This window comes from Galeopterus variegatus, unplaced genomic scaffold, assembly GCF_000696425.1.
Source record: "Galeopterus variegatus unplaced genomic scaffold, G_variegatus-3.0.2 Scaffold664, whole genome shotgun sequence".
Taxonomy (NCBI): domain Eukaryota; kingdom Metazoa; phylum Chordata; class Mammalia; order Dermoptera; family Cynocephalidae; genus Galeopterus; species Galeopterus variegatus.
The window spans coordinates 384,727-412,225 of NW_007726775.1; the positions used below are offsets into that span (position 1 = coordinate 384,727).

General features: G+C 35.8%; 1 protein-coding gene across 1 annotated transcript in view; it reads left to right on the forward strand.

Moving 5' to 3' along the window:
* Positions 1-27,499, forward strand: part of ALMS1 (Alstrom syndrome 1) — a 201,300-nt gene that overhangs the window by 119,243 nt on the left and 54,558 nt on the right. The window contains exons 11-14 of the mRNA XM_008571165.1: positions 3,197-3,429; positions 8,600-8,725; positions 12,218-12,388; positions 21,078-21,218. Of these exons, the coding sequence (XP_008569387.1) occupies positions 3,197-3,429; positions 8,600-8,725; positions 12,218-12,388; positions 21,078-21,218 (671 nt within the window). The remainder of the gene's footprint in view (positions 1-3,196; positions 3,430-8,599; positions 8,726-12,217; positions 12,389-21,077; positions 21,219-27,499) is intronic.

The window sequence follows — 27,499 nt, forward strand, 5'->3', positions numbered from 1 at the left end:
TTTTTCATTCTAAAATATTTATTTCATTCTTTTTTTAAGATTCTAATTTTTTGTTGATATTTTCCATATTTTTATCTATTTCCCCCATCTTTTGCTCTCTTCATATATTAATAATTGTCTTGAAGTTCTGTGCTAACTCAAGTATATGAATCTCCTGTGAATCAGTTTTTCTTGTCTGTTTTCTCTCTCAGTTTCTGGTCACTTTTTTCTGCTTCATAAATTTTATAATTTTTGATTGTGTGCTGGACATTATAAAAAAAGAATCATAGATACTGAGGATATTACTTTCTACCAGAGAGGATATGCCCTTTTCTCTGTTAATGAGATGAAGTGTCTAATCACCTCAATCATTTCAGGAATTTAACTGTTTCAGAGCTGGATTGGAGCTTTAGTTGACTTATTCTACCCATAGTTTGTCCTAATTCATAGTCTCCCTGTGTTTTTGTTTTAAGCCTCACAGATTTTTGATTCTACAATAATTAAATATTGTGAGATATTTAGTTCAGTCTTTCAGAAGTTTTAATTTAGCTCTTTAGACTGTCCACCCTTGCAGCTTTAGAATACGGCAAATGTTGCAAGGGGGAGACCAGCCATGTATTTATTGTGCGCTTTCCCGATGGAAATTCATCCACTCTTAAGATTGCAGTGATTTTGTTGTTTTTCTCACCTAACCCGTTTGTTGGGGGTGGCCCTTCTGACTTTTGTTTGAGTCTTTAATTCCTTAACTTTGTAAGTTCTCTCCCTTGGACATTAGTTATTTAGCCTCCTGACTTATACAGGTTCAAAATCTGGCAAATGTTTTAAGGGGGAGAGCTGATGTATAGACATACATCAGGCCCCTCAACCTAATGGGGCTTGATCTCTTATGGTGCATATGACGATGTATGTTCGGGAGAAAACACCAAGGAATAGATGCCCCAAACAATAAGAAAAGGACCACTGAGGCCTCAGAGGTATAGATCAGCCAGGTGCTATTCATCAAGACAGTTGAAGAATGACTCCTAAGGCCTTTTGGAGATCATAGGGGCCTGCCACTCCCATCACAAGCCCAGAGTGCAAGGGCCTTTAGGACAGAATGATTTCAAAGGAGAGTCTGCTGGCACCAGTGAGACCTCAGAGCTAAATGCCCGGCACTACCGTTAGACTCTGCTTTGCACACTCTGTCACTACACTCTTTGGCCACCCTTGGTGTGGCTTTGGTGGCTCCAGAACTGTGTGTGATGCACCCAACAAAGCTGTGGAGGTGTAACTGCCCCAGAGCACCTCAGAGCCCAAGTAGAAAATCACTGTGGGGCAGGACCACCAAGGAGAGCCCCACCCCACCCCAGGGTAATGCCCAGCAGAGCCATGGGGACAGGGATGCCCCTGAGACACCAGACAGGTAGAGCTACCTGGGCATAATTGTAGCCCCGGAGAACCTCAGGTGTGTAACCCAGGCACATAGCCATTAAGGACTACAGTAGGGGCCAGAGCCATCCAAAGCCATGGGGGTCAGTCCACAGCCCAAGTGGGCCCAGAAGGTGGGACCTCCACCCCAGTGGGCCCAAGGGACAAAGATAATTCTCAAGTTTTAAGGCTTTGGACTTGCTTGGAGCCTATTTCCTCTTTCTTCTTTCCCATCTCTCCCTTTTGAAATAGGAATGTCTATCCTATGCCTGCCCCACCATTGTATTTTGGAAGCATGTAACTTGTTTGATTTCACAGGCTCACAGATGGAGAGGACTTTGCCTTGGGATGAATCATACCGTGAGTCTCATCCCTCTCTGATGAGACTTTAGACTTAGACTTTAAAGTTGATCCTGGAATGAGTTAAGGCTTTTGGGGCTATTGGGCTGGAATGAATGTGTTTTGCATGTAAGAAGGTTGTGAACTTTGGGGGTCTAGGGGCAAAATGCTATGGTCTGAATGTTTGTATCCCTCCAAAATTTGTATTTTGAAACCTAATCCCCAATGTGATGGTATTTGGAGGTGGGGGTCTTTGGGAGTGATTAGGTTATGAAAGTGGAGCCCTCATGAATGGGATTAGTGCCATTGCAAGAGACGCCAGAGAGCTAGCTAGTCCCTTCTGTTATGTGAGGACATGGGAAGAGGGTGCCATCTATGAACTGGAAACCAGGTGCTCACCAGATACTAAATCTGTCAGTGTCCTGATCTTAGAATTCGCAGCCTTCAGAACTGTGAGAAATAAATTTCTGTTGTTTATAAGGCACCCAGTCTGTGGCATTTTGTTATAACATCTTGAATAGGCTGATAGAGTTGTCATGTCTTCTTAGCCTTCTGTGGCCTACGACAGATCCTCATTCCTTCCTTGTTTTCCATGAACTTGGCAGTTTTGAGTAGCACTGGTCAGGTACTTTGTAGGAAGTCCCTCAGTATGGGTTTGGCTGATGTTTTCTCATTAGAATGGAGTGTCAGGTTTTAGAAAAGAATACCACAGAGACGAATTGCCCTTTCACATCATAAGAGGGAATATGTGTTATCCACATGTCCATCACTGGTGATGTTAACCTTGGTCACTTGGATAAGGCAATGTTTGCCAGTTGTCTCCACTGTGAAGTTACAGTTTCCCCCTTTTTATACTAAAATCCAGTCACTGAATTCAGCCCATAGTCAAGGGGAGAGAGAAAGATTAAGCTTCACCCCCTTTGGTGTGAGGTATCTACATTTGTTAAGCAAACTTTGTCTCTTCTACCTAATTATTTACTCCACTCTGTTTTAATGTGAATTCTCTATAGTCTTGATATATAACCACAACCTTGAAAACTTCTGATTTCCTTTTTGAAATATAAACTCCTTGAGGTAAGGCTCTGTATTTTATCTTTGTGCACTCTATGCATTTAGCACAGCCCCCAACATCATAGTGGACATCCAATGATTTTGCAAAAAATATATGAATATATTTTAACTTCAACTGAGAAGTACCATTTCCTCAGCTAAATTATATAATGGCATCCTAAATTAAAATTAAAAGTAGGTTTTTAAATAAATAGAAGTAAATACATGCATGGTCACATTGTAATAAGTCACATTTCTAACAAAATGAAGTGTACCATGGAAATAACATTTGAGATTGATGTGTCTACAAAATACTCTTTGTGGCTACTTAAGTATTCCTTGAAACCACTTTTGGAAAGAGATTTTGGTTTTTGAAAGGCCAAGGATATGACGTGCCATATCCTTTCTCTTTTTTGTTCAGATCACCAAAAGAGTTTAAGACCGCATTTTCTGGAAAATTGTCATCTGATGCAGTCACTCAGATAACAACAGAAAGTCCAGAAAAGACCATGTTTTCATCTGAGATTTTTATTAATGCCGAAGATCGTGGACGTGAAATGTTAGAGCCCAGTACCCAGAAGCTACACAAAGTTCCTGTTAAGTTTGCTTCATCATCTTCTGTCCAACAGATTTCTTCTTCTCGTGGTAGAGATGGTAAGAGAATGTGATTGCATTTTAGGTCATTATACCAACTTCTACATGCAGTCATTTTAGAAATTTGTGATTGTGTCTTTCTAGTCAGAAAACCTAATTTTAATTTAGAATTAGGATCCACATAATTATACCTGTCTTTTACTTACATAGTCATAAAGAGAATACGATTTATTATATTTTTATTTTAATTTCTAGTGGAGATAACAACATGTGTAGCTCATGCCGCTTTTGGGTGACTTATTTTTGTGTCATATTTGCAATAAGAATGCAAGGAACAACTTAAAAATAATCGAGGTCTCGGGCCGGCCTGGTGGCGCACTCGGTAGAGTGCGGCGCTCCCGCCGAGGGTTCGGATCCCATATTGAGACTGGTCCGCTCACTGGCTGAGCGCGGTGCGGGCGCTACACTGAGGGTTGTGATCCCGTTGCCGGTCGCGGTACGGGTGTGACACCAAGGGTTGCGATCCCGTTACCGGTCACGAAAAAAGACAAAAAGGAAAAAAAAATAATCGAGGTCTGCATTTAGGTGGGCATATAAATTATTGGCATCTTATAGTAATATCACATATTATAATAAATAGATGTGAAAACATATAGTAGTGCAAAAACAATAGCAGTTTATTTCTTGCTTGTGAAATAATTACCAGGGACCCAGGTTGACTGCTTTCCCTGCTGTTTTTAAAATGTGGAACCCAAGATTATCTTGGATTTACCATCACAGTGAACTGGAGGGAACAAAGAACATGAAGGAGAGAGCATATAGGAGGTTTTTATAGGCCAAGTCTGGAAGTGACCTAAATCACTTTCCGTTGGCTAGGAATATGAGGATACTTCAAAAAGTTCATGGAAAAATAAAAGATAATACAAATCTTTCCATGAACTGTTTGAAGTACTGTGTATAGTTTAGCTGTGTTGTCCAAGATGAACAAACAGATTTTGTTGAACAGCTAGCAGTCTCTACCATAAGGTCTACATTTAGAGTGTTTATATGCTGTAGTTTCACTGCTATTTTGATAGTGCTTATGCCATATAACATTCAGAATTTGGGTAAATTGTTAATTATTTTCTTTTTCAGGCAAATAAGAAAAATTAACAACTAAGTTAATTTCCCATATGAATGTGGCAACTTTACTAATTTTTAAATATTTAATATTTTGCACAAATCTACTCAAAACGTATTTTAAGTTTCCTACTTAGGCAAAAAACTTATCTATCTGCAGATGTAGATGAGATATGCCTAATTGTAAAGAAAATTGCTTGGTTCAGCATCTAAACTGCATTGAATGCTTATTTATAAAAATGTAAATAAGTACATTTATGTATTAAGATGGTTATAATTCTTGAACATTTTTATTGTGAAATAAAAGCATGACATATATATATATATATATATATATTTTAAAATTAATTATCCCAGTGGATACCTTTATGTGTCAGTTACCTATTGCCACAGTGATACTATATAACAAACAACTTGAAAAATCTCAGCGGTTTATAATAACAAACATTTGTCTTGCTCACAGGTGTGAGGGTCAATTGAAGTTTGGCTGGGTTTGACTCTAGGCTGCAGAAATGGTATGGGTTTCTTCTAAATGCTTCTTTCTGAGACCTAGGCTAATGAGACAATAGCTGTCCTGGGGTGTGTTCTCATGGTGGCTGAAACACACGAGGTGAAACCCAGCTGTAAAAGTGTATTTTAAACCTCTACTAACATCATATGGATCAACCTATACAGGCCATCATCTACGGTTTTTATAAACTTTCATTAAAGGGTTGATATTATTTGGTTTACAAATACAGTAATATTTTTAATACTGTCAGTCAAAAGTAAAATTTTTTGAGGGTTTTTTTTGGGGGGGGGTATGAAAACATTTTAAAATATGAAGTATAGTATATTAAACACATGACTATTTACCCACTACTCTGAATTAACAAGTTCAGAGTAATGTGCTATATATGCTTATATTTGGTTCTATATTCAGTTTTTTGAGGAAAAAAATTTTATAGTTGAACTTTCTTCTTTACTCCTCTCTAGTCCTTTTTTCTTTCCTGGAAGCAACCATTATTTGCTATGTATTCACTTCTTCCCCCATAGGGAGACAGTACAAAGTAGCCTTAAGACTGCTGCATCCAAACACAAAGTTGTGGAGAAATTCAAAAAGCCACTTATCTGTCTCTAAATTCTTTGTCTGCAGTTAAGAGCCATTCCTGCTCTGGGTCCACTGTAATTCTGCCCAATTGCTGTTATTAATTTTATGCAAATTGTGAACTAATTGGTAAATTTAACCATCACTGTAAAGCTTTCTATACACTGATGGTACAAAGAAAATTAATAAATCAGAATTCTGACAATCATGACCGTAGCAGTGACCAAATAGAAGTGAAGGCTACAGGCTTTTTCTTCTCTTTGTTTTTTTGTTTTTTTTTTGTTTTTTTTTTTGCCTGATGGAGTGGGACATATATTCCCAAGTTATCTGAGATTTTACTAGGCCTAAGTGTATAAAGTTAAGGTCATTTTTGTTCATTTCTGTCACCAAGTATGGTAAAGTGGTTCCGTAGGTGTTAGTCATACTCTTAAAGACTTCTTTTTTTTAAGGTAGCTTATTTCTTCTTCATAGTTATAGGTTTAATCAAGTCAGTCATAGATTTAATCAATACTATGCATGCTAATCCATATATTACTTTAGTGATATAAAAAATGTAAAATGGCTAGATGGCTCCTGTCCCCTGTAGAAGTGTCCCTCTCTTATTTCCAAGATCTTTCGTGTAACAAAGATCAGAGTTACAAAGATTGAAAGCAAAAGATTCTAAAAAGGTTTCTAACTTTGTTCCGAAATGCACGCCTTCTGTCTGGTACTTGGGATAAGCAAGCATATACAGTGCAGAGTGTATTTCATATTCTTTAAGATAGCATTCCAGCCTCAGAAAGTAGTGCCCTATAGCTTGTGCCATAACAGTTATCAGTAAATTGCTCACTCACTTTGTTAGGGTTAGCATAATTGTGGGTGATAAGGCATGTGATGAGAACAGTGAATCCCTTTAGGCATCAGTCTTTTGTATTATTTCATTCACTACAAAGTGAGTTCCTTTGTTGGAAGCAGGGTATTAACAATATGGAATTTATTGCTAAACTAAGTCATCCAACTGAGGGAACTGTCAAGGATGGTAACACAATTCTGTAATATAAAGATTATTATTGTGTTCAGAATGAAGGATGCCTTATTCTATTCCAGGATTATTAGAATCTGGCTAGAGCATTTTGATTCTTATGAAATAGACGTGGGCAACTAGAAGTCCATCTAGAAGTGGTGATAGGATGTGAGAGAAAGCCATGGTCTGTAAGGATAAATTGAAGGAGTTGGAAGTTATTCCTATGAGTAGTACAATCCCATAACATACTCAGAAATAACCTAAACAAAAATTTTATCTGACTAATGCAGGCAATACGAATTCTTTGTGTAGAAATAGAATAGTTGACTAAATAAAGAGAAGGGTATGTTTCTGGATGGGAAGGCCAAATTATGTTTATACTCCAACATAATTCTGCTCAAAATTCTAATGGAATTGCTCTTTTGGACTTCATTAATTGATCTGAAAATTCATCCAGAAGAATAACAAAGAAAATTTGGAAGAAAGAAGAGTAACTAGTTTTCTCTTATTTTCCACAATAGAAAAAAATAGGGATTAAATAATGTGTTATTAAAATAAATTTGTTACTTGAGGGAGAAGGGGAATGGTAGAACTTGGCACTTTACCTCTAAACATACAAAAATTATTGTTTGATGACTTTATATTTTTAAATTTATTTAAATTTTCACAATAACTTTAAGAGGTAGATATTATCAAGCCCATTTTGTAGGTGAGGCAAAAGAAAAGAGTAATTTGTTCAAGATCACATAGATAATAAGTGGGACTCCCAGTGGATTTAAAATTAGTTGACTCATTGTCTACTGAGTATGTGTTAGGGTATAGGATAAACTATTTTTGTCATAGAAGCTCCAAACTACAGGTAGGTGGTCTAGAGCAGGAAGCTGTGCCCCATGTGTGGTGACTCTGGCATCTTTTCAGTGCGACTTCGATCTCTGAGTCCAGGGTAGCTGCTACAGCTATCATAATCTGCAGTACCTAGGAAGTGGGGGGCTTTAATGAGATGCCCTTACATGGAATACCTGGAAGTTTCATATATTCTCACACTCATCTTATGGTCCCAAATTTAGTTGTATGTTCATATGTGGCTATAAAGGAGATTAGAAAATATGAGGGAACTTCAAAAGGTTCATGGGAGGATTGGTATTATCTTTTAATTCAAATTTTCCATGAACTTTTAAAAGTCCGCTCAGATAGTGTAAATAAGAAAAGAGGGAGGAAGAATGGATATGATGGGACATTTCCCAGTTTCTGCCCGCCATTAAAGAAAAACAGGTATATAGAAAAAAGTTCAGCCTCTTTAATAATTCAGTGAGGGCCGCTCAGATAGTGTAAATAAGAAAAGAGGGAGGAAGAATGGATATGATGGGACATTTCCCAGTTTCTGCCTGCCATTAAAGAAAAACAGGTATATAGAAAAAAGTTCAGCCTCTTTAATAATTCAGTGAGGGCAGATTTAAACAATTAGATTCCATTTACCTGTTAGCAAAGAATAATTTCTTTATGATTGTACATGTGCTGTTGGACATGTACAGACACTTTAGAAAGCAATTTAGAAGTTAGTAATTTTTTTTAAACTTGATAAATGGTACAATTTTTCACTCTGTAATCAGAGAAGTTACCTGAGATGGGGAGCAGAGGAAAACAGTATGGTATAAACAGGAAAATCATATTCACAGAATTGTTTATAATTGAAAAATTTAATTCAACCTAAATTTTCAGCATTAGGAAAATGGTTAAATATGTGTAATCTATGGAAAATTGAATGTGAATAGGAAATAAATTGAATGTTTTTATTATTAATGTCAAGTAGAAAAGCTCGATTGGTATGTTAATTGTTTACTGCATATCTCCTTCCTCTAGAATTCCAGTTCCTCTTGAAGGCAGAGATACATTTTTGTTTAGTTCACTCATATATTTCAGGAATCTTGAACACATTGCTTGGCACATGTAAGTCACTCAGTGTTTGTTCAATGAATTAATAAGTGTTTTCTTATTAAATGTTCTGATCTTTACCTCCTTAGCCCAGCCTTTACTGTTGCCATATAAGCCTTCTCGTAGTACGAAGATGTACTATGTTCCACAATTAAGAAAAATTCCTTCATCTCCGGATTCCAAATCAGACACCACCATTGAAAGCTCACATTCAGGTATTATGCAGAAATTTTCCAAAATTCTATTTGTGTGTTGGCTGATAATTCTGTAATGACAAATGAAAGTCCAGTGCTCTTTAATCTTTCAGTGAGATATGGAGCTTTTTATGCCTTGATCTCTGGTTCAGATAGGTGAGTTATTTGATCAGATACATATACACATAAGTGTTTAATAAATATTTGATGAAAAACATTGCATGGACAATTGTTTGGATTAGTGGACTCAATCTAGGGCAAAGGTATCCACGCTTTCTCTGTTTACAGTACCCTTAGTGTTTTGTTGATTTTTTTCTTTTTTCCTTCTCAGCCTTATGTGTGAGGAGTCTTCAAAAAGTTCATGGAAAATTCATATTATAAAAAAATCTATTCAGATGGCTGGCCAGCTAGCTTACTTGGTTAGAGCTGGTGCTGGTAACATGAAGGTGAAGGATTCGGATCCCCCATGCTGGCCAGCTGCCAAAGGAAAAAAAAAACAACAACTGTGGATTGCAAAATTTTTTTGCACCAAAATAAACTCATACCTATTTGTTATAACATATCTGAACAGGATCTAGTTTGAGGCACTAAGGAAGGATAAGACATCAGTTCAAAAAGAACCCCTATCAGAGCAACATGAATTCTGCTAAAATTGAAGTAAGAACAAACATTGAAGTTGTGGTAAAGCTTGGGTGGAAGAATAGAGACATCATTGATGTTTTACGAAAAGTTTATGGGGACAATGCCCCGAAGAAAGCAGTTTACAAATGGGTAACTCGTTTAAGGAAAGGAAGAGACGATGAAGCCTACAGCAGCAGACCACCCATATCCATTTGCGAGGAAATACTTAATCTTGGAAAACTTAATTGAAGAGAACTGAGGATTAACAGCAGAAACAATAGCCAACACTGCAGACATCTCAATTGGTTCAGTTTACACAGTTCTGACTGAAAAGTACTGTTGAGAAATAGTTTATATTTTTTACTTTCATTTTTTAATTTCAGTTTTTCACGAACTTTTTGAAGGCCATTTTTATAACATATAAATACAAAGTGTTTTTTCAAACAGCTTCTAAGGTATAAGGACATAAGTACTTACTGTTTTTTTTTTTTTTTTTAAAAAGATGACCGGTAAGGGGATCTCAATCCATGGCTTGGTGTTGTCAGCACCACGCTCAGCCAGTGAGCAAACCGGCCATCCCTATATAGGATCCAAACCCGTGGCCTTGGTGTTATCAGCACCGCACTCTACCAAGTGAGCCACGGGCCGGCCCTAGTACTTACTGTTTTGATCTAACAACTTAGTAAAGAAAACTATCAGTTATTTCCTTTTGGTTTGAAAAAAATATTTGTTTAGAAGTAACCATGATTACTTATTAATGAGATATGTGCAGCAATTGGACACTGTATAACTTCTCAGACTGTGAGAAGAGATTGGACACAGCCACTCTCATTTCTTGCTTTTTGTTACATTAACTGCCAAAAATCTACTTTGCAAAGACTCAACAGCCTTAAAAGGAACATAGCACTATCTGATGTTGACACTTTGAACAACCTTATGCTAGTAGCTTATTGACAACACCAGATATCAGATATCTAATGTTGTTTCCCTAGAATTTTAAAATATCCTGCAGCATCCCTGTGAGTTCACTGCAGGGCAACTGCAGTCTTAGGAAATGAATAGCACCCCATGGAGGAACTCAGTAAATATTTCCTATGGGGATTTTCAGGTAAGGGTACTGAGCTGATGTAGTGCTAGATTTTAATTGATGAGACAGTATGCTGAGTGGTACACAGGAGGTGACTTGGTTCACTTTAGGCAAACTGTTTTCTTCATAATTTGTCCATAATCATCTTTATATGTGTAGAAATTTCAAAGAAAGGAGAAGTTGTCTCTTGTCTTCGGCAGAAATGAAGAAATTTTCTCTCCCTGCAAGTGTCTGATTTTTAAAACATATTTAATGGCTATCCGAAATAAAACAGCTCACTTAATTGATTGTAGATTGGAAAATCTTTGATCCCTTTTATTCCTAGTTTAGAAGGCAGAATGTCTGTAGACAGTTTAAATCTGGTCATGGGTTCCAGTTCTTTTTGAGGCCTCTAGTGTCCTGTTATCCATTCACATCCCTCACACTTCCATCTAGTTGGAGACATTAACTTAGAGAAAGATTGGACAGTCATGGGTAGTGGGAGGAGAAAATGACTCAGGGGTGTGGTTGTACATTGTATCCTGAGAAACGTTATCCCTGTAAAGATAATACTGAATGCATCAGTAAGACAAAAAGGGATTAGTAGCTATTACATACTTGAGTTTGTGGTTTTCATGGTCACCATCTCTTCTGAGAGTGAAGAAGTTTGGAATAGAAAACAATCCTTTCTTAGACCAGTAAAACTACACTAGATGAAAGGCTAAGGATTTATATAATAGCCATTGTCTATCAATATGTTTTACGTCTATAGATATGAGAGGATCCAATTAGAGTTTAGGGCCAAGAGCAAGTCATATACTATTGTTAGCAAACAATGGGGCCAAATAAATTGCCCCTCAATTGAGAATGAATAAGTAATCTTTAAAAAAAAATGCAAACAAAATACACAGGGCAAAGGAAGCAACCTCTCTAAGATGTTAGAAATTTACTTGTTAGGCCCATTTACATTCTTAAGTAGCATACAAGAATCTATTTGTATTGCACAAGGAGCTCTGTGAAGATATGTCTTTTTTTTTGTAAGCCTTTTTGTGCTTCACACTGACACTCGTTATAGACATTCAAATACTTATATATTAATAATCACTGTCAATAGGAGCAAAAAGCCATAGAGAGAGAACTGGCTGATATTTTTAAAGGGGGTGGTGGTGGTGATGGTGGTGGTGGGAGTTATAGCAGCAAAAAATGGTGGAGTAAGGACCTCCAAAAATTTATCCCTCCATAAAAGCAACAAAAAAGACTGAAAAACTGTTCAGAAAACTTTTTCAAAACTATCAGTAAGAACAGGAAGCCTTGGCATTTTAACTTGCCCTAGTTCCATCCCCAGCACCCCAGGTCAGTAATAGCCTTGAAAAATAACAGCTCTTTCCCGGGACTGCAAAACAGAGCTGGACCTCTTTCTAAACTTTATTCCCAAAGAGTTGTCAATATTTGTTTGACCTGTCTGGTGGTTCCATGGAAGACTCCACTTAAGAGGCTTGTCTTTACTTGACCTGACTGGGAGGTGTCCAGTACTAAAAGCCTCTGCGGACTAAGCGGGGAAGATATTTGTCCAAAACATTTACAGGCAAGTATTTTTATGTCACGGTGTCTGAGGCAAAGGCTAACAGTTGGAGCAAACAAAATATTAACCAAAAAGTTTAGAAGGAAAACCTGAGGATGAGATGTCCATAGATGCTTTGAAAAGCTTTAATGTATTTCTGGGACTCTAGGAGACCACACACATGCATAGGCTAATTTTTTCAAAAGTGTTTCTCAATTCGTGTCTATATTTGCATTAATTGTATCACTTTCCCATTTTTCTGTAGGATCCAATGATGCTATTGCTCCAGACTTCCCCACTCAGGTGTTAGGCACAAGAGATGATAACCTCCCAGCCACTGTTAACATTAAACATAAAGAAGGGATCTACAGTAAGAGGGCAGTGACTAAGGCATCCTTGGCAAAGAGGAAAAAACCCTTTCAAAAAGACAACACAGGTAAGTGGACTGGCTTTGTGTATCTTGTGGCTTTCTTCCCCCCGCTTTTCATGGTAAATGAGAAAAATTTTCTAGTCTTTATCCTTTTTCTACTTTGTTATGCAAACTTTTCTCCTTGCTATTATATTAGGCATTAAAAAAGGGTGAAATATCTATAAAATCCTTTAAAATGCTTCAGAGATTTTTGAAAACTCTAAACTTTATTTTCACCATGTGAAATAAAATATAATGCACCTTGCTTTTTTGCTTTTTAAAAAAATGTTTATTTTTGGCAGCTGGCCAGAGCAGGGATTGAACCCTGGACTTGGCGTTATCAGCACCACACTCTAACCAACTGAGCTAACCAGCCAGTCCCTTGATGCAACTTTTGAAATGAAATAATACCCAATTGAGTATGCTTTAAAGACTAAAATCCATAGATAAACTTAATTAAATTGTCTCATGGATTTATCTCTGCCAGATGTTGCAAACTCACATCTAATAGCCTATAATCTGCAGGGAGATATGTGGCTAACAGGATGTTTTAACATTTTTTTTTTTTTTTTAATTTTGCTGCTAACGTTTAAAAATGAGATTTTGGCTTCCCTTGAAAAGTCAGGCTATGTTCAGCGTACATTCCTCAATGGAAATAGTTAGCTGCAGCTGAGTGTGGCTGTCCCCTGCAAACAGGACATCCGTTCTCCTGTGTGCTTCAGTCCCTACAGCTGTCAGGCCCAGTCTGATTCATTCATTCACCTTATTTGGTCACTATGGGCTTTGAGTTTTCAACCTTATCCCTAGATACAGGCCTCTCTGTTTTATAAATGCTTTTAATCTTCAGGGATCCACTTGTTTTTTTCCTTCTGTATCACTGACATTGTACTTCTTTTGTTGATATATAATCACATTTATTAAATGAAAACTCCAGTGGCCACTGAAAATTCTATAGATGTAATTGCCTTTGTTTGTTACATTTACATTTTTCATTGCTATACATAGCTATTAGCCAAAGAGGTGCTACAAATCCCAGGGCAGCTTTCAAACCATAGGGTGGCTCTGTGTTCTAGTTCTGGCATAGTGTTCATGACTTCATGTGATGGCATCAGTGCCTTTGTGAGGAAAATGGATGAAAGTTTCCTTACTAAAGCACACAGATTTATTCTTTAAGGTAATTTTTGTTGTACTGCAAAGCATGTTGAAGTCTATTTATAAATGTCTTTTGAAATAACAGAAAAGAAGCATATGTGCCATGTAATATTGAGGAAGCCAAGTAAATAAAAAGGAGAAATATTTTTACAAAATATAGTTCATAAATGAAAACCCTTATGCACTAGGGAATCCCTTATCTGTTTGCCATTACCTATATGCTAATGGCAATTTGGTCAACACAGATAACCCTAAGATTTCACTGTCAGATATTTCAGGAGGAGGTAGATATGGAAAAATTGGCAAGGAACAAAGTGATAGACAAAGTGAACTCTATCAGAAATCTGCACAAAGAACTCACCAAGCTATACTTCACCCTTAGGCTTCATTTGGTAAGGATGGTATGTTTGAAATAAAGTCAGTCTTTGTTATCTGAAGACTACCAGAACTTCTCACTTGTTAATCTATTCCTAGACTTCACATCCAAAGGAAAGGCCTTCCTGGTTCAATCCTTTGTAGTTATTTCACGTTGGGGGAAACGCTCACCTTAGAATAGTAAAGAAAAGATAGAGGGGAGAATACCTGCCTGGGAAAATTGAACAGTGACCTATATAATAGCTGAGTGGGCCCATAAAATCTGATGTCAGAAATACAAATCTCAGTGGAAGGGTTGGAATATAAAAGTCAGAAAATCTCTTGGAAAATAGAACATAAATATAAAGGAAAAGAAAGACAAGACTTAAAAAATTCAAGATTGTTTCAAAAGGTTCAACATACACAAAAACAGGTGTTCCATAAAGATAATAGAAAAGAAGGAATCAAAGGACTAGTATAGGAATAAATCCTAGAACTAAAGGATATGAGTTTCCATATTAAAAAGGACTATCATGTACATAAAAATACACACCAAGGCATATGATGTTGAAATTTCAAAACACCGGTTAGGTAAAAGATTCTAATAGCTTCCAAACAGAAAACATAGGTCCCATATGAAGAAATGAAAATAAGAGTGATATCAAACTTTGAAAACAATGTATGGAGCTGGACACCAAAGGAGTTAATGACTTAGAATTCTGGGGGAAGATTATTTCACCAAAACATGAGAGTCGACATATTTTTTTAAAAAAGAGGAAAACATGGGATTGAGGAAGTGAGGGGCCAACACAGGAGAGAGAGGAAAGGAATTCCCATTGTGGCAGTGGTACAGAAGACCTAGAACCAGTTCAGACGGAGTACTACAAGAAAAAGTCAAATTGGTGGAATACGTTATGTGGTTGATTGCATTTAGAGGACATTTTCTGTTCTTTTACAACTATAAAGATGAAGTAGGGATTGGTACACAGAAACTTAGAAAATGCAAAAACAAGGCAATTTTAAAACTCTTCAGGAAAAGCAGGAATTTGTAAAAGGAAATAAATGTAATTACACTGTACTAGCTGGCTTAGCTGTGAGTAATAATTATAAAACACAATCTCATGTAGACAGTGAAAATTGATTTAGTCACTATGATGACTATTTACATGATATATAAACATAAACATTAGTATAGGGCTAAAACTTCAGAAGATGGGTGAAGGGATATATGTATGGTAAGAGGGTGTTTTAAAAGAGGTAAATCCATATTGATCATAGTAGGAAATCAATAGATAATTTCTGGAACTAAAAAGGATATGTCAATATAAATCAGGTTATTTTATTTATTTATTTTTTTAAGTAACCACAAACTATTTATTTTCATACATAACCAGAATGCTTAAAACATTTCATAACAACATTATGCACAAGTTTATTAAAACTATAAATAAATGATGGAATATAAAATATTTGGTAAGTTACGAGGATGAAATTATGGGTAAAACTACTTAATTTCTTCTAATCGTATTTTAAGTGTGTATATTATAAATGGTTTTTTGGGATTTTTTTGTGTGTTTTTCCCATTATTAAATAATTTATTGACTTTGGGGATTGTTTCATTACATTGCCTTTTGTAAAGTCAAATGCAATTTTAAAAAATTGGTTATGAATATTCATGAGATACAAAGCTGATTGTCACCACTCGTGCACTAGATATGATGGCCAGATCCATACTTGCAGCATGCCCTTTACCACAAATTGCGATTATATACTGTGTCCCCCACCCCAATTATCCCCAACCTCCCTCCCCATCCCCCCTTCCCCCACTCTACTTTGTATCCCTAAGTATTAAAGCATGTTATTTGGAAATAAGGATATTGATACTAGAAGTGGCCGTAGGAGTTGAAAATGGTGGCCTTTAGAAACCAGGGATCTGCGATGGGGTGGGATGAGGAACTGCTGACTTTTGTTATAAGCTTCATGAAATTATTTGACTTTCAAAACATTGTACAAATACTAACCAGAGAAAAGCTAGTGAGCAATGTTAATATCAACAAGATAGAATTCCTGGCCAAGAAACATTTAGTTAAGGCAGTTTACTCACAATAGTAAAAGGATCAAATACACCAGGAAGATAAAATTATGAGCTTATTCACATATTCTCAAACTTATATTTAGGAAAAATAACAGGAATGTATAGGTAAATTCAACAATACATATCAGAAACTGAGAGATCAGGAAAAAAAATAGAGGGAGGATTTGAAAATAGAATTTAAAAGTTTGATTTATAATAGAGAATTTTGCATTTTTAAAAGAATACATGGAATACTTAGAAAAATTGATGAAATTATTGGCTTCAAAGTATTGATGTTCAGACAGACCAGCTTCTTTGACTGCAGTGTAGCTAAATTAGAACTCAACAATGAAAATATGTATTAACAAATCAGAACAAAAACCTGTCTGTAATGGGTTGAATAGTGTTCCCCCAAAATTCATTTTTACCCAAGTCTTCAGAATGTGGCCTTATTTGGAAAAAGGGTCTTTGCAGATGTAATCAGTTAAGGATCTCAAGATTAAATTATCCTGGATTTAGGGTTGACCCTAAATCCAATGACTGGAACTCTAACAAAAGGAGTAGGGAAGATCATGTAAGAACAGAAGCAGAAGTTGTAGTTATGGGGCCGGCCTGGTGGCGCACTGCTACAGTGCGCCGCTCGGGAAGCGCGGCGGCGCTCCCGACGAGGGTTCGGATCCCACATGCAGACCGGCCGCTCACTGGCTGAGTGAGGGGCGGGGGCAACACCGAGGGTTGCGATCCTGTTGCCGGTCCTGGTCCGCTACGGGCGCGACACTGAGGGTTGCGATCCGTTGCCGGTCACGAAAAAAAGACAAAAAAAAAAAAAAAGAAGTTTTAGTTATGCTGCCACAAGCCAGGAATGGCAAGGGGCCATTAGAAGCTGAAAGAGACAAGGAAGTATTCTCCTCTATACACTTCTTAGGGAGTGTGGCGCAGCTGATACCTTGATTTCAGACTTCTAGCCTCCAGATCTGTAAGAAATTTAATTTCTTTTGTTTTAAGCCACTCAGTTTGCAGTAATTTGTTACAGCAGCCCTAGGTACTATTCATCTATTTGAAAATTTTAAAATGTAATTCTAAGTAACTCAGAAGTTAAAGAGAATTATAATAGAAATTACAGTGTATTTAGAGCTGAATAATAATAAAATTCTGATATAAAAAATTATGGAAGATAGCCAAAGTGATATTTAGGGGTAATGTTACACACTTAAAGACAAATATTTAAAAATAAGAAAAATTCATTCAAAATCTCAGCAGGTATTTTTTCCCCAGAAGTTAGCAAGGTTATCCTAAAATTGATAATACAGAATGCCAACTATAGCCAAGGCAAACTTGAAAAAGAACAAATCTAGAGGATTTATACTACAAAATATTAAAACTTATTATAATGCTGTAGTAATTAAGACAGGGTAATACTAGCACAGGGATAAACAAACTGACCATAGAGCAGAATATTCCAGAAACAAATTCACACATATATGGATACCTGATTTATGTTAAAGGTACCTCTCAATACAATGGGAAAAGGATGTTTTTTCTTTTGTAAAATGGTACTGGAAGTTGATTATTCATATCAGAAAAAAAAAGAACATTGACCCCCTTCCTCACATTATAAACAAAAATCAATTCCAAATGGATTGTAGATCAAAATTAAAAAGGCATAGATAGTCAGATAAATCTTCTAAGGGAAAATGGAGAAGTATGTCTTCTTAATCTTAGGACAGGAAAAGATGCCCCCCAAGCCCCCCACCCCCCAGAAAAAACAACCACTATAAAGGAAAATATTGAGAAATATGGCACATTAAAGTAAGAAATTGTATAAATTATAAACACCAAATAAGAGAGTAAAAGGCAGGCTACAGAGTGGGGAAGATATTTGTGATACGTAAGTCACAATACTGTGTTAATAAGAATGTGGAACAAGCAGACTCATTCACTGCTGGTGAGAGTGTAAATTGGTATAATGACTTTGGAAAGCAGTTTGACATTATCTACTAAGTTACACAAAAGCGTAACCTATGACCTAACAGTTCTGCTCCTAACTGTATACTCAACAGAAAGGGATGCACACAAGCACCAAGAAACATATACACAAATATTCTTCACAGCAATATTTGTAATAGCTCCAAACTGGAAACTACCCAGATGCCCAGTATTTATCTAGCAGAATGGATAAATTGTGACCTTCTAACATTATTGAATACTAATAAGCAAATGAGAATGAGTGAGGGATAAATATTTGTAACAACACTTAATGAATCTTGCAAACAGTGTGAGAAAGGAAAGCAAATCACAGTAGAGAATGTGCATAAAGTTCAGAAATATTCAAAACTAGTCTGTCATATTTAAAATCAGGTGTTACCCTCAGCACAGGGGAAATGGGAAGGAAGAATAACACAGGCGTGTAGTCAGTCTTCTAGCCAGATATTATTTCTGACCTGGGTAAGGTTATACACGTTTGCTTTTTGATAATTCACTGAGCTCTACATTTGTGAATTTTTCTACACGTTGTCTACTACACAATAAAAAAGGTCTTTTAAAAAGTTAATTAAAAAAAAGCTACTTAGAAATTAATCTTAAAAGTACATGCAAGACTATTGAAGAGAAAATTACAAAACTACGTTGAGGGCCGGCCCGGTGGTGCACTGCTGTGGTGCGCCGCTTGGGAAGCGCGGCGGCGCTCCTGCCGAGGGTTCGGATCCCACATACAGACCGGTTCCCGCTCACTGGCTGAGCGAGGCGCGGGAGCAATGCCGAGGGTTGCGATCCGTTGCCGGACACAGAAAAAGACAAAAAGGAAAAAAAAAAAAAAACTACATTGAAATATATTAAGGAAGAACTAAATAATAATTGGAGAATTATATAATTATAATAATAAATTAAAGATGTCAGTTCGCAGTAAATTAATTTCTAAATTCAATGCATTGCTACTCAAAACACCAGTAGGAACTTGACAGGCTGATTCTAAAATTCTTATGGAAAAATCAAAAAGCAGATTTAAAGAATAAGGTAAGGGAACTTGCCACGCTAGACATCATGACTCAATATATATATAACTTATTTAAGACAGTATTTGCAAAGAAATAAACAGAAAGAAAAATGAAATAGAATGGTGACCCAGAAACACAATTTAGAAACAATATATACAGAGATGGCAAAACAATCCATGGAGGAACAATGAATATTAACTATTCAATAGTTTTTGAACCACTGATTATGTATGTAGGAAAAAATAAAATCAGGTATACCCCTACTGCACACTAAACAAAAATGTATTCCAGCCATATTAAGTGTAAAAAGGAAAACTAAACTTTAGAATTTAGACAGTCTATCCTTGTGACCTTGGGAAATTAAGGATTTCTTACATAAGACATACAAAGCATGGACCCTAAGGGAAAAATAAAATAAATGTGGCATTATTAAAAGAAAAATTTTATGAATAAAAGACATCATAAACAATTGAAAGACAAGACGTAAGAGGCCGGCCCATGGCTCACTTGGAGAGTGTGGTGCTGACAACACCAAGTCAAGGGTTAAGATCCCCTTACTGGTCAAATTAAAAAACAAAAACAAAAACAGGATAAGACAGACTGAGAGAAGATATTTTTTTTTTTTTTTTTTTTTTGTCTTTTTTCATGTCTGGCAACGGATCGCAACCCTCAGTGTCGTGCCCGTACCGGACCGGGACCAGCAACGGGATCGCAACCCTCGGTGCTGCGCCCGCACCTCGCTCAGCCAGTGAGCGGGAACTGGTCTGTATGTGGGATCCGAACCCTCGACGGGAGCGCCGCCGCGCTCCCAAGCAGCGCACTGTAGCAGTGCACCACCGGGCTGGCCCCGAGAAGATATTTACAACTCACACAACCCACAAAGAAATTTTACAGGAATATTTATTGCAGTGCGTTTCAATATAAAAAAATTGGAAATAGCCTTAAGTTGATCATCAGGTGAATTGGTATAATAATATGATAGAATACAACATAACACTGAGAATCAGTTAATTAGAGTCACATATATATGTGACTAAATCTTAAAGTCATAATATTGAGTTAAAAAGGCATGTTGCTTCAAGGTATATATAGTATTGTGCCCTTTATATAACATTTATATAATATAAATAAAACAGTACTGTACATTGTTGATTAATATATACAATGTAGTAAAGACTTCAAAAACATTCGTGAGATTGATAAACTCTAAATTCAGTATTAAGGTTGCTTATCGAGGAGTGAGAATGGCATCATTGAGACTTCACACAGGAAATCATTATATCTTTATTGTTTTATTTAAGCTCTGTGGTAGATATCTTGGTGTTTATTATGTTACTTATACTTTTGGTATGCCTGAAATATTTCATTAACATTTAAAAAATTTTTTAAATGATCTAAAAATTTCAGAACACATTTAGATCAAAGAGATTAGGAGGATTGGAGTAGTAGAAATAAGGAAAATTAATGAGTTTTTAAAAAAGTGGTAGCATGATAAACAAAACCAAGACTTGGTTGTGATTTTTAGTAATCTCTGTTGGCTTTTTTATTTCTTTGTTGAAAAATATTCATACTTAGAGATAAGAAATGAAATACAGTGAAGAAAAACAGAAGGAAAGAAAAATAGAAAGTATTACATAAGTTTAAAAGGATAACAACTGCATGCGTTTTTTTAGATTATCTGAGAATGCTATATAGAAAAATCTAGATAAGTGCTTTTCTTGGATAGTATGACATACCAAAATTGGCTTCATAAGTGATAAAAACTTTGAATAGAATAGACAAAAGAATTTTAAAGCTTCATTCAAATTTACTTTTTTACTTTGAAACACATACTGATATATACATTTTTATTTACTGTTGCATGTAACCATCAAAGAACTGATTTTATTTAAAGTATTTTTATTTAGATAAAGTTTTATTTAAATTGTGGTACACAGAAGAATATGGAAAGCTTTTCAATTCATGTCACAGTTTTTACATAGTAGACCCTGAGGTGCTTTTTTCCTAATTTATAAAAAGGTTGTGTGTGTGTGTGTGTGTGTGTGTGTGTGTGTGTGTGTGTGTGTGTGTGGGAGATAGGATTACTTTACTTTGTTTTTTATCTTTTCCTTCACTCTGGGATCAAATGATGTCATTATTCTAGATGCCTCAGTTCAAGTGTCCATCACTGGGGATGAGAACCTCTCAGACAAAAAACAGGAGGAAGAGGAGATCTACAGTGAAAGCGCAGTGACTAAGGCTGCCCAGCCTGAAGAAAAAGAATCCTTGCAGAAAGACACTGCAGGTAGTTGAATTGGATTGTTTGTGTACTATTTTCTTCTGGTCTTCTATAATGAGGCTGTTCTCCTAATAATATAAACAAAAATGTATTCTCTATTCTCTTCTTGCTATCCTCAACTGTTCTCTATCTTGTTCGTATGTGGAATAGTTAAGGTATTTTTAGCTACATTTTTGGTATGCTTTGGCAGGTAAAATTGACATTCTTAAAGCTCTTTGAGGTATTTCTGGAGAACTTTTGAATGTAGTGCACAAATTAATCTCACTGCCAAAAAATCACTTAAAGGACTCATTTCTGCTGATAAAATGCTTTAATACCATGAGATACTGACTCTCTAATACCATTGTTGTACATTAGCCATTATTCTTTAGGAATCCAACTTACTTCCTAACCACCTATCCAGTTATTTTACTTCAATGGGACTATATTGATTGAAAATGCCAATGATAGTGTGTTTAAGTTGGGGTTAGTTTTCACTTTGAGAGATGAAAACAAAAACAAAATAACATTGGCTTAAAGAAGAAAGGAAATTTTTCTTTTTCTCATAAAAATCCAGAGGTTGGCATCCAGGGTTGATGTGGTGCTCCAGTGTGTCAGGGAACAAAGCACTCTCCTGTTGCCCTAACATTTTTGGCCTCCATTCTCAAGCTGTAGCCATCAGCTCATATTGCAGCCAGCTCAAGGAAGGGAAAGAAGCAGCATATTCCTTGCTTTAAGGATACTTCTCAGAAGATACGTGTACCATTCCCTTTCCATCCTATTGGCAAGACTTAGACACATGGTCATATCAAGCTAAATTGCCAAGGAGACTGGAAACTATAGTCTTTATTCAGGTAACCATGTGCTCAGCTAAAGTTATTATATTAGAGGATAGCTGGTAGTTTATGCCATGATTGTAAACTAGGAACATATTGTAGAGCATAATTAGTCACTTTTTTTTTATGTATTGCTTTTTAAAAAATGTTAGGTTGTATTTGGGGCAACACTTCAATATTTTTACCCCCGTTTTTGTTGTTGCTAAGTGAATGTTCCAGAAACAATTTTGATCATGTTAGTCTCCTAATCAAAAACTTTAGTTTTTATTGCTCTGTGAATAAAATCTAAACCCATTTATCATAGTCTTCCAGGACAGTAGAATCGGTTGCCAAATAACTTTTCGAATGCTAGTTCTCATCTCTTTTCCTTATAAATTTTATAATCAAATAAACCATCTACTTGCTCTATGTCTTAGATACTCAATTGTCTTCCTGACTTCATTCTTTTGTTATGTAGTCAACTTTATCTAAAACACCTTTCTCTTTCTATCTAATTGTGTATCCCATCTTAACTATATTCTACCGCTTGAATCATTTGTCCAAAGTTCTTCCTTTTTTTTTAAAAAAAAGTAAGTCATAGAATTTATTTTATAGCAGTTTTAGGTTTACAGAAAAGTTGATCAGAAAGTACAGATAGTTGCCATACCCTCTTCACGCGAGCATACACAGTTTCTCCTATTACCATGTTACATTAGTGTGGTTTGTAATGATTCTGAGCCCATATTGGTATATTATTATTAACTGAATTTTACATTAGGGTTTCCTCTTTGTATTATATAGTTCTATGGGTTTTGCCAAATAATATGATGTATTCATCATTAAATATTATACAAAACAGTTTCGCTCCCCTAAAAATCATCTGCGGTCCACCTATTCATCCCTTCCCTTCTCCCTACCTCCTCCCCTGAAATCCTGGCAACCACTTATTAAATTTTTTTTTCACCCCGTTACCTCAAACATTTATCATTTCTTTGTGTTGGGAACATTCAAAATCCTCTCTTCTAGCTAATTGAAACTATACTATAAATTGTTGTTAATTACAGCCACCCTTCAGTGCTAGAGAACACTAGATATGATTCCTCTTCTCTACCTGTACTCTTCTATCTTAAACCAACCTCTCACTATCCTCCCTCCTACTTTTCCAGCCTCTGATAACCACCATTCTGTTCTCTCTCTCTCTCTCTCTCTCTCTCTTTTTGGTGACTGGCCGGTACAGGGATTAAACCCTGGACCTTGGTGTTATTAGCACCATGCTCTAACCAACTGAACTAACCAGCCAATTCTCTATTTCTATTCTCTATTTATCTAACCAGCTATTCTCTATTTCTATGAGATCAACTTTCTTGGCTTCCACATGAGTGAGAACATGCAATATTTCTCTTTCTGTTCTTAGCTCGCTTCACTTAACATAATGTCCTCCAGTCTCATCTATGTTGCTGCAAATGACAGAATTTCATTTTTTTTTACCGCTGAATAGTATTCCCTTGTACATATATACCATATTTTCTTTATCAGTTCATCTGTTGATGGACACTGGGTTGATTTTATATCTTTGGCTATTGTGAATAGTGCTGCAGTAAACATGGGACTGCAAATATATCTTCGATATACCGATTTCCTTTCCTTTAGATATATACCTGGTAGTGGGATTGCTGGATCATATGATAGTTCTATTTGTAGTTTTCCAAGGAAACTTCAGTCTGTTTTCTATAATGGTTCCACTAATTTATGTTCCACCAACAGTGTGTAAGGGTTCCCCATTCTCTGCAACCTCGTAAGCATTTGTTATTTTCTGTCTTTTTGATAATAGCCATTCTAGTTGGAGTGAGATAGTATCTCATTGTGGTTTGGGTTTGCATTTCCCTGATGATTAGCAATGTTGATCATTTTTTAAATGTACCTGTTGGCCATTTGTATGTCTTTTGAGAAATGTCTATTCAGCTCACAGGCCCATTTCTTGATTGGATTACTTGGGTTTTTTTTTTTGTTTGTTTGTTTTTTACAGATGACCCGTAAGGGGATCTTAACCCTTGACTTGGTGTTGTCAGCACCAAGCTCTCCCAAGTGAGCTAACCGGCCATCCCTATATAGGGATCCGAACCCATGGCCTTGGTGTTACCAACACCACACACTCCCAAGTGAGCCATGTGCCGGCCCCTTTTTGTTGTTTTTTTTTTTAACTGTTAGGTTGTTTCAGTTCCTTGTATATCCTTGATATTAATCCCTTGTTGGATGCATAGTTTGCAAATATTTTCTCACATTCTGTAGGTTCAGTCACTCTGTTGATTGTTTCCTTTGCTGTGCAGAAGCTTTTTAGTTTGATATAATCCTTTTTTTTTTTTTTAAACTTTTGTTGCCTGTGCTTTTGAGGTCTGCTTCATAAAATCTCTACCCAGCCCAGTGTCCTGAAGCATTTCCCTTATGTTTTCTTCTAGTAGTATCATCGTTTGGGGTCTTACGTTTAAGTCTTTTGGAAGAGTTTGAAAACAGTTGGTATTAATTTTTCTTTATATGTTTGGTAGAATTCAGCAGTGAAGCTATCCACTATTGCGCTTTTCTTTAATGGGAGATTTTTTATTACTAATTCAATCTTGTCATTCATAATTGTTCTGTTCAGGTTTTCTATGTCTTGGTTCAATCTTGGTAGGTTCTATGTGTCCAAGAAATTTATCCATTTCCTCTAGGTTTTCCAATTTGTTGGTGTATAGTTAATAATATCTAATGATCCTTTATATTTCTGTGATATCAGTTGTAATGTCTCATTTTTGTTTTCAATTTTATTTGAGTCTCTTCTTTTTTTCTTTCTTTTTTTTTTTTTTTGGTTAATTTAGCTAATGGCCTGTCAATTTTATTTATCTTTTCAAAAACCATCATTTTGTTTCATTAATCTTTTGTATTGTATTTTTGGTCTCAATTTCATTTATTTCTGCTCTGATCTTTATTTCTTTTCTTCTGTTAATATTGAGTTTGGTTTGTTCTTGCTTTTCTGGCTCCTTAAGATGCATTATTAGGTTGTTTACTTTAAATCTTTCTACTTTTTCATTTTCTTTTTTTAAAAAAATTTTTGGTGGCTGGCCAGTATAGGGATCCAAACCATTAACCTTGGTGTTATATACACACTCTAACCCACTGAGCTAACCAGCCAGTTTTCTAGTTTTTCGATGTAGGTGTTTATTGCTTTAAACTTCCTTCTTAGTACTGGTTTGGCATACATAGGTTTGGGTATGTTGTGTTTCTATTTTAATTTGTTTCAAGAAAAAAAAAGTTTTGTTTTTTTTTTAAAAGATGACCCGTAAGGGGATCTTAACCCTTGACTTGGTGGTGTCAGCACCATGCTCTCCCAAGTGAGCTAACCGGCCATCCCTATATAGGGATCTGAACCCATGGCCTTGGTGTTATTAGCACCATACTCTCCCAAGTGAGCCACAGACTGGCCTTTGTTTCAAGAAATTTTTAAATTTCCTTTCTAACTTTATGTTTGACCCATTGGTCATTCAGGAGCATGTTGTTTAATCTCCATGTATCTGTACAGTTTTGAGACTTTCTCTTGTTGATTTCTAGTTCTATTCCATTGTGGTCAGAGAAGATGCTTGATATGACTTTTATTTTTTAAAACATTTGTTGAGATTTGTTTTGTGACCTAACATATGGTCAACCCTGAAGAATGTTCCATATGCTGATGAGAAGAATGTGTATTCTGCAGCTGTCGTAAATGTTCTGTAAATGTCTGTAAGGTCCATTTGGTCTATAGTGCAGTTTAAATGTTTTAAATATTTCTTTATTGATTTTCTGTTGATGATCTATCTAATGCTGACAGTGGGATGGTTAATTCCCCAATTATTATCCTGCTGGAGTCTATTTCTCCCTTTACATATAATAATATTTGCATTACTTGTGTATATCTGGGTGCTCCAATGTTGGGTACATATATATTTACAATTGTTATATACTGTCTTGCTAACTTGATGCCTTTAGCATTATATAATGACCTTGTCTCTTTTTACAATTTTTGACTTGAAGTCTGTTCTGTCTCTTATCATTATTGCTACTCCTGCTCACTTTGGTTTTTATTTTTGTGGAATCTTTTTCCATCCCTTCACTTTCAGTCTTTGTGTGTCTTTACATGTGAAGCGAGTTTCTTGAATGCAGCATATAATTAAGTCTTGTTGTTTTTATCCACTTAGCTAGTGTATATCTTTTAATTAGGAAATTTAGTCCCTCAACATTCAAGGTTATTATTGTTAGGTGAGGACTTACCCTTGTCATTTCGTTGATGTTTTCTGGTTCTTTTGCTTGTTGTTTCTTTCTTCCTCTCTTATCATTTATCATTGCAGTTTGGTGATTTTCTATGGTGAGAAAATTTAATTCCTTTTTCTTTTCCATTAGTGAACCTGCTTTACTAATGTGTTTTATCCTTTTGCATGTTTTCTTGACAATAATTATCTTCCTTTTGTTTCCAGATCTAGGACTCCCTTGAGTATAATTTGTCAGTCTGGTTCAGTGGTGATGAAGTCTCTCAGTTTTTGCTTGTCTATGAAAGCCTTTGTTTCTCTTTCATTTCTGAAGGAAAGCTTGGCTGGGAATAATATTCTTGGCTGGCAATTTTTTTATTTCAACATCTTGTATAAATGATCCCATTCTCTCCTGGTCTTTGAGATTTCTGTTTAGAAATCTGCTATTAGTCTAATGGGAATTCCCTTATATGTAACCTGACAATTTTCTCTTTTGCTCTTTGTCTTTGACTTTTGACATTTTGACTGTATTGTGCCTCAGAGAGGACTTTTATTCACTGAATCTATTTGGGGACCTATGAGCTTCCTGGATTTGGATGTTCATATCTTTCCAAAGACTTGGGAAATTTTCAGCTATTATTTCATTAAGTAGGTTTTCGATGTCTTTTTTTCTTCTTCTTTGGGAATGCTCATAATTTGAATATTTGTTTGCTTAATGGTATTCCATAATTCCTGTAAGCTTTTTTCACTTTTTAATTCTTATTTCTTTTTTTTTCCTCTGGGTAGTTTCAAATGAAATATCTTCAAGATCAGAAATTCTTTCTTCTGCTTGCTGTAGTCTGCTGTTGAAGCTCTCAGTGTATTTATTATTTCCTTCATTGAATTCTTTAGCTGCGGGATTTTTGTTTGGTTCTTTTCTATGATATCTAGCTCTTTATTAAGTTTCTCACTCATATCATAAATTGTTTTCCTGATTTTTTAAATTTTATTTTATTTTATTTATTTTTTTATTTTTTATTTTTTTTCTTTAAATTTTTATTTTGTCGATATACAATGTGGTTGATTATTGTGGCCCATTACCGAAACCTCCCTCCCACCCAACAATGTCCTTTCTGTTTGCTTGTCATATCAACTTCAAGGAATTGTAGTTGTTATATCTTCTCTCCCCCCCCCCCCCCCCCCCCCGCTCCCCTTGGGTTTTTTTTTTGTTGTGTGTTTTTTTTTTTTTTTTTTTTTTTTT